At 33.9% G+C, this 20,778-nt stretch overlaps 1 protein-coding gene and 1 non-coding gene across 2 annotated transcripts in view; one reads left to right on the top strand and one right to left on the bottom strand.

Moving 5' to 3' along the window:
- The window catches only part of mab-21 (nucleotidyltransferase mab-21), a 30,085-nt gene extending 9,637 nt beyond the window's left edge, over positions 1-20,448 (top strand). Inside the window, exon 2 of the mRNA XM_075302734.1 lies at positions 16,042-20,448. Within this exon, the coding sequence (XP_075158849.1) occupies positions 16,042-16,391 (350 nt within the window). The 3' untranslated portion in view covers positions 16,392-20,448. The remainder of the gene's footprint in view (positions 1-16,041) is intronic.
- TRNAW-CCA (transfer RNA tryptophan (anticodon CCA)) lies at positions 15,569-15,640 on the bottom strand. Its single transcript has one exon. It is a non-coding gene; the product is annotated as a tRNA-Trp (tRNA).
- Positions 20,449-20,778: the final 330 nt, after the last annotated feature.

Below are 20,778 nucleotides of genomic sequence, written 5' to 3'. Positions count from 1 at the left end.
ACACTGATGATGACTTATCAGGTGCGTCCATTTCCTCTACAATTTAATCGTAAAAAAACAAGTGATCACAAATTAAGGTGTCCACTTTAGACAACTACAAATACCCCCCAAAAATAATCAACTAAATACCCATGCTAGACGTAGATAGACTGTAAACTAGCAACAACATCATTAGAAATCATCATGGATTAAAAACAAAAGAAGAGGTTCCAAAAACAGATGACAAATGGCAGGACGGACGGACGCACCGATATGGACAAAACAAAATCAATTACAATAGCCCCCCAGCTGGATATGGCTATGGAAATGTTATACTCATGATTTTCCATAATACTAAGTCTCCGGGCTATTAAAACACCTAAAACACCTACTAGTGGTGCTGAGTGAATTATAGGGTACGCGTGAAATCTCCCTCGCCACAAAATAGAAAAATCTCAAAAATCGATATAGAATGAAATATAGAATAGAATGACTCGTTCGATTTGTTGGATCTTGTGTGTGTGTGTGGGGTTGCTTGGTCAGTCGTTACTTACGCCTGTCGTTTTTATTGGCACTAATCAGTGACACACTTAACCATAATTGATTTATTTGAGGGCTTTAAACGCCGATTGATATAATGACTTATAAATTAAATGTGAATTCGAGCGATAATAGATTTTGAGTGACAAACTTAAACCCATCTACCGAAGTACAAATAGATATGCGTTTTTGATATACACTCGCTCTATAGGGTCTATGAGGTAATAGTGAATTTTCGATCTAAATTTGATACAACGATCTTATGATTTCATAGAGTTTTTTGTTTGGAAAATCAAGGTAGCGGTGATTTTTTATTATAGCAACATTATAATCTAGGAGCCATATTGATTAGGTGTATTGTAATGAAAAAAGAGGTACCGGGTTGCAATGGTTAACATGGACGCCATATATACGAGGGCGGTTTGGAAACTTCTTAGCCTATCAATGAAAGAGAATAGTTAGTTTTTCAAAAATATTTTTATTTTTATACCCTCCACCATAGGATGGAGGGGTATATTAACTTTGTCATTCCGTTTGTAACACATCGAAATATTGTTCTAAGACCCCCTAAAGTATATATATTCTGGGTCGTGGTGAAATTCTGAGTCGATCTGAGCATGTCCGTCTGTTGAAATCACGCTAACTTCCGAACGAAACAAGCTATCGACTTGAAACTTGGTACAAGTAGTTGGTTTTGATGTAGGTCGGATGGTATTGCAAATGGGCCATATCGGTCCACTTTTTCGTATAGCCCCCATATAAACGGACCCCCAAATTTGGCTTGCGAGGCCTCTAAGAGAAGCAATTTTCATCCGATGCGGCTGAAATTTGGTACATGGTGTTAGTATATGGTCTCTAACAACCACGCAAAAATTGGTCCATATCGGTCCATTATTATATATAGCCCCCATATAAACCGATCCCCCGATTTGGCTTGCGGAGCCTCTAAAAGAAGCAAATTTCATCCGATCCGGCTGAAATTTGGTACATGGTGTTAGTATATGATCTCTAACAACCATGCAAAAATTGGTTCACATCGGTCCATAATTATATATAGCCCCCATATAAACTGATCCCCCGATTTGGCTTGCGGAGCCTCTAAGAGAAGCATATTTCATCTGATCTAGCTGAAATTTGGTACATGGTGTTAGTATATGATCTCTAACAACCATGCAAAAATTGGTCCATATCGGTCCATAATTATATATAGCCCCCATATAAACCGATCACCAGATTTGACCTTCGGAGCCTGTTGGAAGACCAAAATTTATCTGATGCAGTTGAAATTTGGTACGTGATGTTAATATATGGCCTCAAAAACCCATGCAAAAATTGGTCGATATCGGTCCGTAATTATATATAGGCCCCATATAAACCGATCCCCAGATTTGACCTCCGGAGCACCTTGGAAGAGCAAAATTCTTCCCATTCGGTTCAAATTTGGTACGTGATGTTAGTATAGAGTATCCAACAACCATGCAGGAATTGGTTCCTATCAGTCCATAATAATATATAGCTCCCATATAAACCGATCCCCAGATTTGACCTCCGGTGCCTTTTGGAGAAGCAAAATTCATCCGATCTGGTTGAAATTTGGTACGTGGTGGTAGTAAAGGGTGATTTGTTAAGAGCTTGATAACTTTAAAAAAAAAAAACGCATAAAATTTGCAAAATCTCATCGGTTCTTTATTTGAAACGTTAGATTGGTCCATGACATTTACTTTTTGAAGATAATTTCATTTAAATGTTGACCGCGGCTGCGTCTTAGGTGGTCCATTCGGAAAGTCCAATTTTGGGCAACTTTTTCGAGCATTTCGGCCGGAATAGCCCGAATTTCTTCGGAAATGTTGTCTTCCAAAGCTGGAATAGTTGCTGGCTTATTTCTGTAGACTTTAGACTTGACGTAGCCCCACAAAAAATAGTCTAAAGGCGTCAAATCGCATGATCTTGGTGGCCAACTTACCGGTCCATTTCTTGAGATGAATTGTTCTCCGAAGTTTTCCCTCAAAATGGCCATAGAATCGCGAGCTGTGTGGCATGTAGCGCCATCTTGTTGAAACCACATGTCAACCAAGTTCAGTTCTTCCATTTTTGGCAACAAAAAGTTTGTTAGCATCGAACGATAGCGATCGCCATTCACCGTAACGTTGCGTCCAACAGCATCTTTGAAAAAATACGGTCCAATGATTCCACCAGCGTACAAACCACACCAAACAGTGCATTTTTCGGGATGCATGGGCAGTTCTTGAACGGCTTCTGGTTGCTCTTCACTCCAAATGCGGCAATTTTGCTTATTTACGTAGCCATTCAACCAGAAATGAGCCTCATCGCTGAACAAAATTTGTCGATAAAAAAGCGGATTTTCTGCCAACTTTTCTAGGGCCCATTCACTGAAAATTCGACGTTGTGGCAGATCGTTCGGCTTCAGTTCTTGCACGAGCTGTATTTTATACGGTTTTACACCAAGATCTGTGCGTAAAATCTTCCATGTGGTCGAATAACACAAACCCAATTGCTGCGAACGGCGACGAATCGACATTTCACGGTCTTCAGCAACACTCTCAGAAACAGACGCAATATTCTCTTCTGTACGCAATGTACGCATTCGTGTGGTTGGTTTAATGTCCAATAAAGTAAACTGAGTGCGAAACTTGGTCACAATCGCATTAATTGTTTGCTCACTTGGTCGATTATGTAGACCATAAATCGGACGTAAAGCGCGAAACACATTTCGAACCGAACACTGATTTTGGTAATAAAATTCAATGATTTGCAAGCGTTGCTCGTTAGTAAGTCTATTCATGATGAAATGTCAAAGCATACTGAGCATCTTTCTCTTTGACACCATGTCTGAAATCCCACGTGATCTGTCAAATACTAATGCATGAAAATCCTAACCTCAAAAGAATCACCCTTTATATGATATTTAACAACCATGTGAGTTGAAATTTATGGATGACAGTCTTTCGTAGAAGTTTCTACGCAATCCATGGTGGAAGGTACATAAGATTCGGCCTGGCCGAACTTACGGCCGTATATACTTGTTCAATATAATCTCCTGAAACTTCAATACACTTAGTCCAACGCTTTTCTACACTGTTAGAAAAATATGTTTTTCATATGTTCCGATATAAACAAAATTTGTTTCGGGCACAATTTTTAAACACAATATATTTAAGTGCAAACATGTAATGTTTCTAAACTAACACTAAATGTTTGGGACACCTATGTTAATATGTTACAATATATTATGTTTGAGGCATGAATGTTTCATAAAAATAATATGTGTGAATGTAAACATATATAAATTTACAAATTTCGAGTAAACATATATATGTTGTGATATTTCATTCAGAGAGCGACAGAGAGAAAGTATAGAGAAAGAAACAGAGATGGAAACCGGGAAGGTTGACGAAAGATATCAACATAACGCAGCGAGAGAAAGAAAAGAGAGCAATTTCTGTGAAACCGCTTGTATGTTGTTTCGGAAAACTGTTTTATGATAAGGCCAAAAATTTGATATGCTTAATTCGAAATATTATTTAATTTGAATAAAGAGAATAGACATTCGGAACCAAGAGAATAGACATTTGAAAAACAAACAGCATATGTATTCGCCTTGAGAGCAGCATTTTATGTATGTGTGGACATGTGGTTTGTTTATCATTTTGGCATTATGAGCACAATTTTTTTCTTGGTTCGTTAAAAGAAATCAGTGGTCTTCATAAAAATAACGAAAGGGCACTATACTCTTTTTAGAGTTGGGACAGTAAAATGAAATACGGAGGAAATAGTGAAAAATTATACAGTAAAATGTATAAAAACAAAGTTTAGTTCCTCTTTATTAATGAGTAGTCCATGAGGAGTTGACGGACACCTTCAAATATAAAAGCGGGCATTAAGTTCGAGTTTTGCAGCTAAAACAATTTAAAAAGTTTATTTTCTTTAAAATTAATTATTAAAGATAAATAAAAGGCATTTTAGAGCGATGGTGTTAAATGCTAGTAAAAAACTGTTCACGCCTAAATAAATTTATGTTTATATTATAAAATTATTTATATATGTTTATACTCGACTCCACCTTCTTCTTTTGTTAGAGTTTTTGAATTCCTTCCAAATTTTAAAGTTTTGTACCAAAAACTGTTTTTTGTTACAAAATTGTTATTTTTGCAATAAAAAAATAATATTTTATCAAAAAATCAGTCAATTTCGTTTATATCAAGCACTGTTACTGACTATAAATCTTTAATAACCCACATTTCGAAGTTTCATTATAAAAATTTAATATAGTATAAATATAAATGTGTAAATTAAGAAGTGTTCGGTCGGAGCAGGGATTGAACCCACGACCCTTTGCATGCAAGGCAGACATGCTAACCACTGCTCCACGTGGCAAACAAATGTATGTTTCTGTTAAATAATGGTATGTTTGCATGGGTTCGTGGGCGCTGCAAACTATGCTATATAAATGTAACTTATAACGATAATTATCTGCTGGTGACCATAACAGCTACGTAGCCCAGTGGATAGTGTGTTGGCTTACAAACTGTATGGTCCTCGGTTCGGTTCTCCGTGCACGCGAAAGGTAAAATTAAAAAAATTATAAAAGTGAATAATTTCTTCAACATTATTTGTATTACAGAAAAAGATGCCAAAAACTAAAATATTTCGTGGATGTGAAAATTACGAGTATGTTAGGGAATTAGCACAATCGTCTTTGCGAAAAATTCTTCAAAGCATATAATATTTTTGGGCTCAAAAAACTTCCAAACATATAATATGTTCACATAAAACAAACATATTAATGTTGCGGCAGTATCCAATAATATATATGCTTCCTGCAAAATATGTTTGGAACATATGTTAAAGAAGCGATTTTTTTAAGGGTTTAAAAACTACGGTTTCTAGAAGCCCAAGGATTTAAATCGGGAGATCGGTCTATATCGGGGCTATACAAAAACATGGCTTGATACACACCATATTCTACTGATATATTTGCTGTCCTAAAATACCTAGGTTTCCAATTTCAGACAAAGTGGAGAAAAACTACAGATTCCAGCAGCCCAAGATATGAATTCGGGAGGTAGGTCTATATGGGGGCTATACCAAAACATGAACCAATACTCACCATTTTCGACACCTCTTAATGGTCCTCAAATAACTCTAGAATTCCAAATTCAGACAAATTGGATAAAAACTACGGATTCTAGAAGCCCAAGAAGTAAATTTGGGAGATCGGTCTATATGGGGTCTATACCAAAACATGGACCGATACGGACCATTTTCGACAAACCTCTTTATGGTCCTCAAATAACTCTAGAACTGCAATTTCAGACAAATATGGTAAAAACTACGAATTCAAGAAGTAAAATCAGGAGACCAACCTATATGGGGGCAATACCAAAATATGGACCTATAAGGGCCATTTTTGACACACCTCTTTATGGTCCCAAAATACCTCTAGATTTGCAATTTCAGGCAAATCGGATTGTACATACAGATTCTAGACGCCCAAAAAGTAAAATAGGGAGATCGGTTTATATGGAGGCTATACCAAAAAATGGGCCGATATACCCCATTTTCGACATACCAATTTGTGGTCCTAAAATACCTTTAGATTTTCAATTTCAGGCAAATCGGCTAAAAAATGCAGTTTCTAGACGCCCAAGAAGCACAATCGGAAAACCGGGGTCTATAGCAAAACATGGACCGATTGGCACCATTTTCGGCACACCTTTTGATGGTCATAAAATACCTCTATCCAATTTACCTCAGGTAAATTGGATAAAAACTACGGTTTTTATAAGCCCAAGACCCCAAATCGGGAGGTCGGTTTATATGGGGACTATATCAAAACTTGGACCGATATAGCCCATCTTCGAACTTGACCTGACTGCAAACAAACAACGAATCTGTGCCAAATTTCACGACGATGGCACCATTATTGAAGGCTGTAGATTGATTACAACAGACAGACGGACGGACATGCTTATATCGTCTTAGAATTTCTCCCTGATCAAGAATATATATACTTTATATAGTCGGAAATCGATATTTCGATGTGTTACAAACGGAATGACAAACTTATTATGCCCCATCACCATTCTATGGTGGTGGGTATAAAAAAGTTCTAAAAGCATTACAAAACAACCCAAAAAATCAATTCTGATGTCCATCAACCGAGTTGGTCTATATTTGCGGTGCACTCGCGGTAACATGAACCAATTAAAACCAAGAGCGTTCACGTTAACGAACTTCAGCGAATTTCAGAACAAAACATTGCCATACTCGGGAGTATTACAAATACTGTTTTCTGAAGGGGAAAATACGGTGGAAGCAAAAACTTGGCTTATAATGAGTTTCCGGACTCTGCCCCAGGGAAATCAACAATAATTGATTGGTATGCGAAATTCAAGCATGGTGAAATGAGCACGGAGGACGGTGAACGCAGTGGACGCCCGAAAGAGGTGGTTACCGACGAAAACATCAAAAAATCCACAAAATGATTTTGAATGACCGTAAAATGAAGTTGATCGAGATAGCAGAGACCTTAAAGATAGCATATCAAAGGAACGTGTTGGTCATATCATTCATCAATATTTGGATATGCGGAAGCTTTGTGCAAAATGGATGCCGCGCGAGCTCACATTTGACCAAAAATAACAAAATGTTGATGATTCTGAACGGTGTTTGCAGCTGTTAACTCGTAATACACCCGAGTTTTTCCGTCGATATGTGACAATGGATGAAACATGGCTCCATCACTACACTCCTGAGTCCAATCGACAGTCGGCTGAGTGGACAGCGACCGGTGAACCGTCTCCGAAGCGTGGAAAGACTCAAAAGTCCGCTGGCAAAGTAATGGCCTCTGTTTTTTGGGATGCGCATGGAATAATTTTTATCGATTATCTTGAGAAGGGAAAAACCATCATCAGTGACTATTATATGGCGTTAGTGGAGCGTTTGAATGTCGAAATCGCGGCAAAACGGTCCCATATGAAGAAGAAAAAAGTGTTGTTCCACCAAGACAACGCACCGTGCCACAAGTCATTGAGAACGATGACAAAAATTCATGAATTGGGCTTCAGATTGCTTCCCCACCCACCGTATTCTCACTTCAAAAGGATGCTAGCAGGGAAAAAATTTGGCTGCAATGAAGAGGTGAACGCCGAAACTGATGCCTATTTTGAGGCAAAACCGATGGAGTACTACCAAAATGGTATCAAAAAATTGGAAGGTCGTTATAATCGTTGTATCGCTCTTGAAGGGAACTATGTTGAATAATAAAAACCAATTTTGACAAAAAAAATGTGTTTTTCTTTGTTAGACCGGGGACTTATCAGCCAACCTGTTAAGAAAAAGCATGTTCATGTGAAGCGGTGTTCACGTTACCGCGTGTGAACTGTATATCATTCGGTAATCCTTATACTTAAACCAAATTTTTTGCAACCTCTCCACGTTCCATTATCTAGAGGGATAACAGATACCTTGAAAATATTGATAAATACAAAATAATTTTCTTAATTAATAATGAATTCAATTCAACTTAGGCAATCAAACAATAATACCCCTAATGTCATTCATCGTCCTCGAAATATATGTATACCAAAAAAAAATTGAAGATATTTTATACCTGTCCCACTGATTAAAGACTGATTATCAACAAAAGATAAACTTAAATCTCAATGAGGAATTGGGATTTTTGTTTTGTTTCGCTCTTCCAATATCGAATTTGAATCATTTTCGGGGGGAAGATGATAGGGAGTTTAACATGAAATGTCCTCATAAATCTGTGTGAAACATTCAAATGTAATCTAAACGACAACGAATAAAGAAGATTACACTGATATCGATTGAATTCTGTGTCTGATCATTCATTTAAAACGAAAAGAAATGTTTGAAATCGTTTCGAAGAATTATAAAACGATACAGTGATTTGTTAGAGCCGCATAAGAGAATCTGGACAAAAGATGAAGAAGAAGAAAAAAACAGAAACAAACTTGTTTTCTTTATGGTCAATATGGTTCTTTTTGCCAGCTGTTCGCTCTTCTGCTTTGGATTTTTATTCTCATGTCAGTCGAATTTAATTTGTGTGTTAATGTCACATTTTTCGGTCGTTATAAGGTGGCTATCACTATTGCACAAATGGTGCTTGAATGGCTAATGCAAAATCAAGTCATTTTGTTTAGAATTTATAAATTCAATATAAAAACAAGTATATACGGCCGTAAGTTCGGCCAGGCCGAAGATTATGTACCCTCCACCATGGATTGCGTAGAAACTTCTACTGAAGACTGTCATCCACAATCGAATTACTTGTGTTGCGGTAACACTTGCCGATGGCAAGGTATCTCAAAACTTCCTAACACCGTAATATATACCACATAGTCCATACGTGGTATATATTAAACTAATTAACTACGTATATAATTAAGTTTAAAGTTTCTATAGAAATAAAATTTTGACAAAATAATATTTTGACAACATTTTCTATAAAAGTAAAATTTGGAAAAATTTTCTATAGAAATAAAATTTTGACAAAATTTTCAATAGAAATAAAATTTTTACAAAATTTTCTATAGAAATAACATTTTGACAATGTTTTCTATAAAAATAAAATTTCGGTATATTATTTGTGGCTCGAGTGGCAACCATGATTATGAACCGATAAGGACTAATTTTTGTGTGATTGGGGATCGCTTATAAATAACTATAGACCGATATGGACCAATTTTGGCATGGTTATTAGCGGCCTTATACTAACACCACGTTGCAAATTTCAACCGGATTGGATGAATTTTGCTCCTCTAAGAGGCTCTGGAGATCAAATCTGGGGAACGGTACATATGGGGCTATATATAATTATGGACCAATTCTTGCGTGTTTGTTAGAGACCACATTCTAACAACATGTTCCAAATTTCAATCGGATCGGATGAGTTTTGCTCCACCAAGAGGCTCCGGAGGACAAATCTGGGGATCGATTTATATGGGGGCTATATATAATTATGGACCGATACGGACCAATTCTTGCGTGTTTGTTGGAGACCATATACTAACACCACGTACCAAATTTCAACCGGATCGGATGAATTTTGCTCCTCCAAGAGGCTCCGGAGGACAAATCTGGGGATCGATTTATATTGGGGCTATATATAATTATGGACCGATATGGACCAATTCTTGCATGGTTGTTAGAGACCATATACTAACACCACGTACACAATTTCACCCGGATCGGATGAATTTTGCTCCTCTAAGAGGCTCCGGAGGTCAAATCTGGGGATCGGCTTATATGGGGGCTATATATAATTATGGACCGATATGGACCAATTTTGGCATGGTTGTTAGAGACAATATACTAACACCACGGACCGAATTTCAATCGGGTCGGATGACTTTTGCTCCTCTAAGAGGCTCCGGAGGTCAAATCTGGGGATCGGTTTATATGGGGGCTATATATAATTATGGGCCGATGTGGACCAATTTTTGCATGGTCATTAGAGAGCATATACCAACACCATGGTCCAAATTTCAGCCGGATCGGATGAAATTTTCTTCTCTTAGAGGCTCCGCAAGCCAAATCGGGGGATCGGTTTTTATGGGTGCTATATATAATTATGGACCGATGTGGACCAATTTTTGCATGGTTGGTAGAGACCATATACTAACACCATGTACCAAATTTCAGCCGGATCGGATGAAATTTGCTTCTCTTAGAGCAATCGCAAGCCAAACTTGGGGGTCCGTTTGTATGGGGGCTATACGTAAAAGTGGACCGATATGGACCAATTTTTGCATGGTTGTTAGAGACCATATCATAACACCATGTACCAAATTTCAGCCGGATCGGATGAAATTTGCTTCTCTTAGAGCAATTGCAAGCCAAATTTGGGGGTCCGTTTATATGGGGGCTATACGTAAAAGTGGATCGATATGGCCCATTTTCAATACCAATACCGACCTACATCAATAACAACTACTTGTGCCAAGTTTCAAGTCGATAGCTTGTTTCGTTCGGAAGTTAGCGTGATTTCAACAGACGGACGGACGGACGGACATGCTCAGATCGACTCAGAATTTCACCACGACCCAGAATATATATACTTTATGGGGTCTTAGAGCAATATTTCGATGTGTTACAAACGGAATGACAAAGTTAATATACCCCCATCCTATGGTGGAGGGTATAACAAACACATACGAGTACTGCAAATGCATAATTAATTTTTATTTGTTGCTTACTCTATCTATTATATGACAAATCGTGCTAGTTGTGTTTAGGTTTCTTAATTAAATCAACACTTATGATTACGAATAAAATACTTCAACAGTTGCTTAGTCCAATTTAATGCTAGACCCCAAAGTATTTTTAATCTGACATACGTGAATATTTTGTTTTGTTTTCTGCAAATTGCCCTGATTTAGAAGGGTAATACTGCTATTTTTAACCTCATACTTGAGTTATAAATATTATCAATATCAATATTTTTAGCTAAAACTTTCCCATCTCCCCTTAATGACCATTCCATTTTCATATTTTCGAGGGGTTGCTTTCAATTTTCTTTCAAAAGTAATCACTGATAAATGAAATCATTTGCAAGTTGATACAACGATCTACAGTCTAAACAGTTCACTTTTGCTGTATTTCTTCTATATTGGGGATCTACCAGAAATAAAGCCGTGTGACTAAATATGGCTGACCACTATATACATGTTGGCTATGATAGATTCTAGACTCTAGAATATAGAGTGTGACGCACAGTGTTCCATAGACTGCAATAAATTTTATGTGCAAACAAAAAAAATACCCTCGCCTATCATGTGATGATTTTATTCATGCAATTTTTGGGGGTAAATCCCACTAACACTGCAAAAGGAAATCTTATCTTAAAAAATGTTTTAAATATATGGTGTTGGGAGAGATTGCAATAAGAAATTAAAATTTCCACTGATTCCCTTATTCCTTACATAATTCGTAGTTGTGGTGAAATCTAATATAAACAAGTATATACGGCCGTAAATTCGGCCAGGCCGAATCTTATGTGCTCTCCACCATGGATTGCATAGAAACTTGTACCAAAGACTGTCATCCACAATCGAAGTAATTGGGTTGCGGCAACACTTGCTGATGGCAAAATATCTTAAAACTTCTTAACATCGTCTTCTCAATTGTAAGTTAGTCCATACGGGGTATATATTAAACAAAAACAAGTAAGGAAAGTCTAAAGTCGGGCGGGGCCGACCATACCATATCACCATACCATTTCGATACCATATCACATCCATCAAATATGTTGGGGGCTATATATAAAGGTTTGTCCCAAATACATACATTTAAATATCACTCGATCTGGACAGAATTTGATAGACTTCTACAAAATCTATAGACTCAAAATTTAAGTCGGCTAATGCACTAGGGTGGAACACAATGTTAGTAAAAAAATATATGGGAAACATTTAAAGTAATTTTAAAGAAACTTTGCAAAAGTTTTTTTATGATTATCGCTCGATATATATGTATTTGATGATAAGGAAAATTACAGTCCTTTTTACAAGTTTTCGACTAAGCAGAGGCGATTTTAAAAGGGAAAATGTTACCATTTGTTGACCATTTTTGTCGAAATCAGAAAAACATATATATGGGAGCTATATCTAAATCTGAACCGATTTCAACCAAATTGGGCACGCATAGCTACAATGCTAATTCTACTCCCTGTGCAAAATTTCAACCAAATTGCGGTAAAACTCTGGCTTCTGGGAGCGTATTAGTGCATATCGGGCGAAAGATATATATGGGAGCTATATCTAAATCTGAACCGATTTCAATAAAATTTGGCAATCTTAGGTTAGCTTTGGTTAGGTGGCAGCCCGATGCATCAGGCTCACTTATACTATACAGTCCATTGTGATAGCACAGTGGTGAACTTCTCTCTTATCACTGAGTGCTGCCCGATTCCACGTTAAGCTCAATGACAAGGGACCTCCTTTTTATAGCCGAGTCCGAACGGCGTTCCACATTGCATTGAAACCACCTAGAGAAGCTTTTGAAACCCTCAGAAATGTCACCAGCATTACTACCAAAAAGTTTTTCTGCGGTGGATTATCCCACCGCAGAAAAACTTTTTGGGGTTCGGTCGAAGCAAGAATCGAACCCACGACCTTGTGTATGCAAGGCGGGCTCCGTGGTGCAATGGTTAGCATGACTATAGTACTAATTGTTCTTCTTGTGCAAAATTTTAAGCAAATTAGGGCAAAACTTTGGCTTCTGGGGCCATATAAGTCCATATCGGGCGAAATATATATATGGGAGCTATATCTAAATCTGAACCGATTTCTTCCAAAATCAATAGGGATCTATTCTGAGCCAAAACACATACTTGCGCCAAATTTGAAGTCGATTGGACTAAAACTGCGACCTAGACTTTGATTACAAAAATGTGTTCACGGACAGACGGACATGGCTATATCGACTCAGGAGCCCACCCTGAGCATTTTTACCAAAGACACCATATGTTTATCTCGTCTCCTTCTGGGTGTTGCAAACATATGCACTAACTTATAATATCCTGTTCCACAGTGTGGTGCAGGGTATAAAAAGGTCGGCTAAATACGTATATAATTCAGTTTGACAAAATTTTTAATAGAAATAAAATTTTGACAAAACTTTCTATAGCAATAAAATTTTGACAAATTTTTCTATAGAAATAAAATCTTGACAAAATTTTGTATAGTAATAAAATTTTGACAAAATTTTCTACTGAAATAAAATGTTGACAAAATTTTTTATAAAATACAATTCTGACAACATTTTCTATAGTAATAAAATTTTGACAAAATTTTCTATAGAAATAAAATTTTGGTAGATTATTTTTGTGGATCGGCTATATATAACTATAGACCGATACGGACCAATTTTGGCATGGTTGTTAACGGCCAAGTACTAGCCCAATGTACCAAATTTCACCACGTACCTAATTTCAACCGGATCGGATGAATTTTGCTCCTACAAGAGCTCCGGAAGTCAAATCTAAGGATCGGTTTAAATGGGGGTTATATATAATTAAGACCAATTTTTATGGATCAATTTTTTCATGGTTGTTAGAGACCATATGCGAACACCACGTACCAAATTTCAACCGGATCGGGTGAATTTTGCTCTTCCAAGGGGCTCCGAAGGTCAAATCTGGTGAATTTTGCTCTTCCAAGGGGCGTCGGGGCCACACAGAAAAAAAAATTCACTAAAAATTTTTCCAATTAAAATCTTAATTACGTTTTAAAAAATATTCAATTAAAATTAATTGATTCAACAAATGTTTTAATTGAGTTAAAAATCAATCACACAAATTAATAGTATCAATTAATTTTTTAATTGACTGTCAATTAATTTTTTAATTGATACTATCATTTCTGTGATTGAAGACATTTCAATTAAAAAATTAATTGGATCAATTAATTTCATGATTGAATCAGAATTTTTTTTTTTTTGTGTCATATATCAATTCTCACAAGTCCGACATATGTATCGTCGACGGCTAACTCGAATTTCCATTGCTTTTAGTATAGATCTGGCGGGGGGAGATGATTCATTTTGGGCTAACTTCTTATTGAAAATAAGTTTGATTTAAAGAAATAATATTGAATTTTTGAATTAAACATAAAAAATTCAAATATACATAGAACAAATTTGTTTCTCACTCAATCACGAAATTAATTGATCCCATTAAGTTTGTAATTGAAGTTGCTTTAATCGATTAAACATTATTTAATATCTTCGATAATTCCAATTAATTAATTATTAATTAACAACTAATTCAATTTGTTTTAATTGAAGCAATCAATAATTGATTGTATTATAATTTATTTATTTGTAATTATTTTACTTTTAGATTAAATAGTTTTCTCATAACAGTTTGTACTTTCACAACATTTTTTGTTTTTCTGATTCAATCACGAAATCAATTGAAATTGCTAAAAAATAATAAACTTGATTAAAAAATTAATGGATTTCTTCCGGCACTTTCAATTAATTCAAGTAAAAATTTAGTTGATATTTTAAACGAGACACTCAATTGTTTCTTATTTAGTTATAATTATTTTTCATTTAGTTTCAATAATTTTTTTGTAATTTTACTTTCTTCTGAGTTTTCCGATGAAAACTGTTTTTTTTTTTGGAATTTTTTTTCAATTTTTTGAATTCGTCTTTATTTCTCAATATAATTACAATGCTTCAATGAGATTTTATCTTTTAGATATTGCTACAAATAAAATTTTTCATCAGAGATATTAACAATATGTTTTAATCTATATTTATCTATACATTATAAAAGGAAATATTGGAAATATTGGGAGTATTTTTTTTTTATTGGAAATATTTTATTTTGTTTTTGGAAATATTTTTTTTTATTTAATGAAAATGTTAATTGGGATAATTAATATTTTAATTAAAAATATTAATTATCGCAATCATTTTCTTAATTCACTTTATTTTTAATTTGATTATAAAGTTAATAGTATTAATTATTTGTTTAATTGCGTACGATTTGAACATCAATCAAATTTTTAATTGGAAATTTCTGTGTTCCTATTAATTTTCCTATTATAACCTTAATCTTATTTGAAAATATTTCCATATCAAAGATTATTATTGTCGTGTCAATGATTATTGTCGAAAGAAACAAAATGAATCCATTTAAAATATGAATTCTAAATTATTCAAACTGCATTTAATTTTTAACATTGTTCCCATATTGAAAAAATAACTATAGTACTGAAATTTCCATCCAAAAATAATGAAAATGAACTACAGAGACATTGTGGCGAAAATGTATTTTTTTCTTTAGTATTTGTTAATTTTTTTTATGAGAATACAAAGAATTAAATTACATAATTTCAATATAATTTTATTTTTTTTTTTCAGATAAAAGATTTTCTTTTTTTTTTATACAATAAAAAATCTATAATATACCAAATTGAGATTTTTGTTAGGTAAAAAAAAATATTGCTAAAAATTAAAAACAAAAAAATATATATATTAAAAAAATCAATTTTGACCCCGACGTGATTTGAACACGCAACCTTCTGATCTGGAGTCAGACGCGCTACCGTTGCGCCACGGAGTCTCTTAAAATACCGTTAACCAAATGCTGTATATAAATCCACCACAAGAATACAACACACAAACCAGAAAAAAAACAACGATTGGGTTCTCATATTAGTGATTAAAAATAGAATTCTATACAATGAGAATGGTATGGTGTAGAGAGGGAGAGTAACAGAATTTTGTAGTGAGCAATGTTTGATTTGTTTTTGTTTTATTTAGCTAAGTGAGTAAGGGTATAATTTCAATAAAAATCAAACCACATCACAGAGGGAAGTGGGGATAGGAGGTTTCATTCTCTACTGGCTTATGTGCAATATTTGTTTATATGAATATGGGTTTTATTTACATTTCATTTATTTGAATGTGTCCAATTTATTGCTATAAATATTAATTGAAATTACCTCTCCATTATAATTTCAGGTGCCAGTCGACGACGATGCTTAAGTATTTTGAAAACCCTGCGTGATCGTCATTTGGATTTACCCGGCAATCCTGTCACCTCATATCACCTGAAGACTCTACTGTTGTATGAGTGTGAGAAACATCCACGTGAAATGGAATGGGAAGAGAATTGCATTGCCGATCGCATCAATGGCATCTTTTTGCAATTGATTTCGTGTCTACAATGCCGGCGTTGTCCCCACTATTTTTTGCCCAACATGGATTTGTTCAAAGGTAAATCGCCGGGTGCTTTGGAAAATGCCGCCAAACAAGTTTGGCGCTTAACACGTATCATGCTGACCAATGTGCGATGTTTAGAGGAGCTGTAAGCGACCAGCAATTGTTTGCAGTGAGTGTGTCTGTGTATGTGGTTGCATGGTTGCTTATGGGTGGGAGAAGGGGACTGAACTTAAAGACATAAAACCTGACAACCACCACAAATAAATATACAAAGATTAATAACACATGTTAGTAATGTTTAATTGTAAAATAGTTAAAACAAATCACCCAAATAACAAAACAACAAAAGCAAAAAAACATAAAATATCTCTGTAAGCTTATTTAATTTATAACTTAAACTTTATGTAGTATTTAGTTGATTTATATAATTGTATTGTATTTTATACAGTACACGTTTTTTATTGTATGTAGTATGGGTTAAAATTTTAGTTTCTTTTTTGTTTTAGAAATACACACAACTGTCTGATGTAGTAGCCATTTAAGTTATAAAGACATTTTAGAAACCAGTGAACCGTTAAGTTGACATGAAGAGCCATTGTGAACTCTTTGATTGTCAACTTGAGAGCATTTCTTTTACGAGAGAGCAGAGTTGCGTTTGTTGGGAAAATACAGACTTTGAGATATTCATGCAAAATTCACATTACAAACGGTTAACTTAAATTAGTTTTATATATTTTATTAAAAATAAACTAAAGTTAAATTGAAGTGAACTGAAGCAAATTTAATTTAATTTCCGTCTATTAAATTCGTCTCACTTCAATACATGGTTTGGCTGCTTAAAAAGTAAACCACACGGATATAAATCGTAAAAATACCCATATTATAAATCGAATAAAAATACACGAAAAAGAATAATTCGTTACTCCCAGACAAAATTTAAGAGAAATGAAAATTAGGGCTGTTTTTTTTTTTTTAGTACTGGATACCCTAAGACGGACTAAAAGAAAACAGGGTCATCAGCTGTTTAAAAACAATCACAGAAAACAATTGAAATCTTGCATTATTAATGTATGAAATGCTCAAATAGTAATAAATATTTACTGCTGTGATTATTTATGACGCTGTACCACTTGAATTTGGTATGCGGCCAAAGCAAAAATACTTTTCTCCGAAAAGAAATTTTAGACAAACAAAATTACCCTTTCTTAAAAAATATTTTCCATAATAGCCAATAAACATACATTTATGAAAAGTGATTTAAAAAAAATTTTTTGCGTTAATAGAAAAGTTTGCTTTTCATAAATTGTGTTCCCCATAAAAGAAAACTCTGTGTGTGTGAACTCTATTTCATGGTGGAATAGTCATTTTTTGTTTGAAAAATTTAGCGTTTTTATAAATCAACATCATATCAGCTTAATAGTTCAATAGAATACAACTCTGTCTGTACACTGAATGACCAGTTTTCTTTTCTCAGTAACAACATTTTAAACAAATTAAATTTCCTTTTATTTTTAAAATAACAGATTTTTTTAAAGTAAATAAAATAGATTTAAGAAATTCATCGATATGCTTGTTATAAATTCGAAGGGAAATTAAAGATATACCCAGCAAAAAAAGCGTCGCCAAAAAAGTAGTGAAAATGTTCTTTTTGGATCATGAAGTGGTGCAAAATTGGCGCAGAAGCGATGAATTTAACATGGGCTTGTCATAGGACGGATGTCCACCATTTCAACAGCCGTTGCACTGAATTGGCATCACTTCTTAAGGTGTTATGCGAATTTTAAATTTTAATTTTTTATGATTTTTAATGCATTCTAACGTTTGTCTGAAATGTTGACATCAAGTATTTTTAAAAACTCGCAAGTTTTCGAGAATGGATTTAACATTTTAAATTTTAAGTACTTTGTATCATTTTATAAATCCTTGGTCTGTTTTTAATCAATTTGAAATAAAAAAATTTAAATTTCCCATTAAAAATATGAAAAAAGCGAGTTTTAAAAAATTGACTCAAATGAACTTCCTGTGCAGTTAAAACAAAGAACTTCTTTGGGAGAACATTTCTGGAAGTGCTTTTAAAGTTGTGCCTTTAGAAGAACTTCCACATTTTTTTGCAGGGTATTTAAAGCGAATATCGTTTGTCTAAAATTTCGTTCAGGGGTTGAAAGTATTTTTTCTTTGTGTATTACAAATGTGTTGTTTTTGCTGGTAAATCGCATAAAACGGTGGCCATGGTGGAAGGCCGATGGAACCTTCTTCGGAGCACATTTGCTACTAAAATTTTTCTAAAATAATCCAAAAACACATACTTAATAAGAAGTTTAAATTAAATTGCTTTCAAATCCGATATTATCACGCTTTTTCGCTTATAAAAAAATTCTTGCGATGAAAACCTCTTATGTTGATCGAAGTGAAGAAATGCGGCAGTCATCAATTAATTTCGTTGAAGATCCTTGAATTCTTCCCATCGACTGCTGTTTACAAGATCGCGAATTTTTGAATCCGTATCCTTCGTAGCTCATCAAACTAGCGTTGAAATTCGTTAAATTAGTTTTTGCCTGTAGTCGTTGATCGAGAAGAGTCCGTTCTGAAATTTCAACATTAACGAGAATTTATTGGCGCGATGGTCATGAGTCTTGATGGCAAACGTGGCTAATCCGATAAAATCCACCCAAACTTTTTGCTTACTGCCTCAGAATATTTTATATTTTATCTTCTATTGGCGATATGCCAATACTAAGTCGTGGATTTTTACCAGGAAACACCAAGTCTTGCACTAGGCAATTACTCTCGTATGAGGTACTTCTAACAATCGACAAATGTAGCGACTTCTCGATGTATATGAAGCAAAATTTGCAATATGGGAATTATATCCATATGTATTTGGATATAGTTAAATTTCGATATCAGATAAATTCCGATTTGTTCAATATTTTAGTGAAACCAAATTGTGAGTTTTGTCTTTATGGGGACATTATATAAAACATGGTGTGGAGGCGGATAAATAGTAAAATTTTGGGTGAATTTAAATATGCCTGACCAATAAAAAAATTAATTGATCCAATTAAAAATGTAATTGATTCAAATTCAATTAATTTTTATTTTGGCTGAAAAATTAATTTCTTTGTTAATACAAATTCAAAATTCGATTTAATAGGCATACTAATATGAAAAAAAAAAAAATAATTTAATCAATTAATATTTTTAATTGAATTTTAAATTTTAATTGAAAAAATATGGCTGCAGTGTAATTGCTATAGACGGCCGTACAATGTCCCCTTTATTATTAATATATACAACGGAATGATAAAAATACTATACCTTCTATCCATTAGGTTAACTAGTAATTTCTCAGAAATTATTTCTCTCATTTTTATTATGTTGGATAAGAAAAAAATTTTTCTTTGAGACAAAAATGTTCCATGTTCTCCGTGAAAAATTAACATTATGCCATTGAAATAGGTTTGGGGTGATCATATTCCTTATCTGGTTGTACAAACAAATTTTTGAAACCATTTTTCTTATTTTCAGCCAAAACCTCACATGGAGTTCGTTACATTTTATTTAATTTTTTTATGTAAAGCTCCTGTTTTATAACAACACTGTATTTTCTTAACAAATGTTCGAAGCTCTCGTTTGAAAATGTATTTATAAGTTTTACCTAAACAAATTTCCTTGTAAATGAAATCCAAAAATTATTATTTAGAAAATGTCAAAAAAAAACATTAAATTTAAAATTATAAATAAAATTATATACAAACGTTTAATTTAAGAAATTTACAAATTTTAATTTTTATTTCAAATATAAGAAAGAAATATTTTGCCAATCCTAAATAGGAATCCAAATAAATAAATGTATACGATATTTTTTTTTTTCAGAAAAGTTTTGATGCAAAAATTTTCTCAACACTAAAGCAAATGATAACAAAAATAAATCAAAATTATTAATATATAAAAATTATACATAATAAAAATACATATAAGTAAAAACAAAAGAAAACGTATACTGCTTACTATAACTATTAGAATGATTTATTATTTATTTTGCAAAAATTAAAAAGCATAAGTACTTTGTATAGATCATAGAAATATTATTGAAAATAATGATTATTATAAACAAACAAAAAAAAACAAAGACCAGAAAAAATGCGAAACCCTACAAAACTACCAAAATAAATATTCGTATGGAAATATTTTGAAAAAATTTTAAAACAAGTGCGTTTTATTTTCAATCACAAACATACAAGCACACATGTGACACTCGTCTTATGTTGGACTAGCGTTGACGGTGGCGGCACCAATGTACGTGTCCAGAGGAGTTAAACGTTTAATAATTTATTTGTTTACCCCCATAATGGCTCATCATTCATCCATTTATTTAGTCCATCCACTTATGGAGGAAAAGCTGTGTAGGAGCTTTTTTTTTCTTGAATCATCATTATCATCGTTGTCTCGTTATCGTCTCATATTGAGTGGTTTATTACCATTGTTATGTTATGTCTCATGTCTTGTCTTTCATGGCTTCAAACGGTCATGTCT

The sequence above is a fragment of the Haematobia irritans genome, chromosome 3, assembly GCF_050003625.1.
Source record: "Haematobia irritans isolate KBUSLIRL chromosome 3, ASM5000362v1, whole genome shotgun sequence".
Lineage (NCBI taxonomy): Eukaryota > Metazoa > Arthropoda > Insecta > Diptera > Muscidae > Haematobia > Haematobia irritans.
This window is presented reverse-complemented; position numbering and strand designations above follow the sequence as displayed.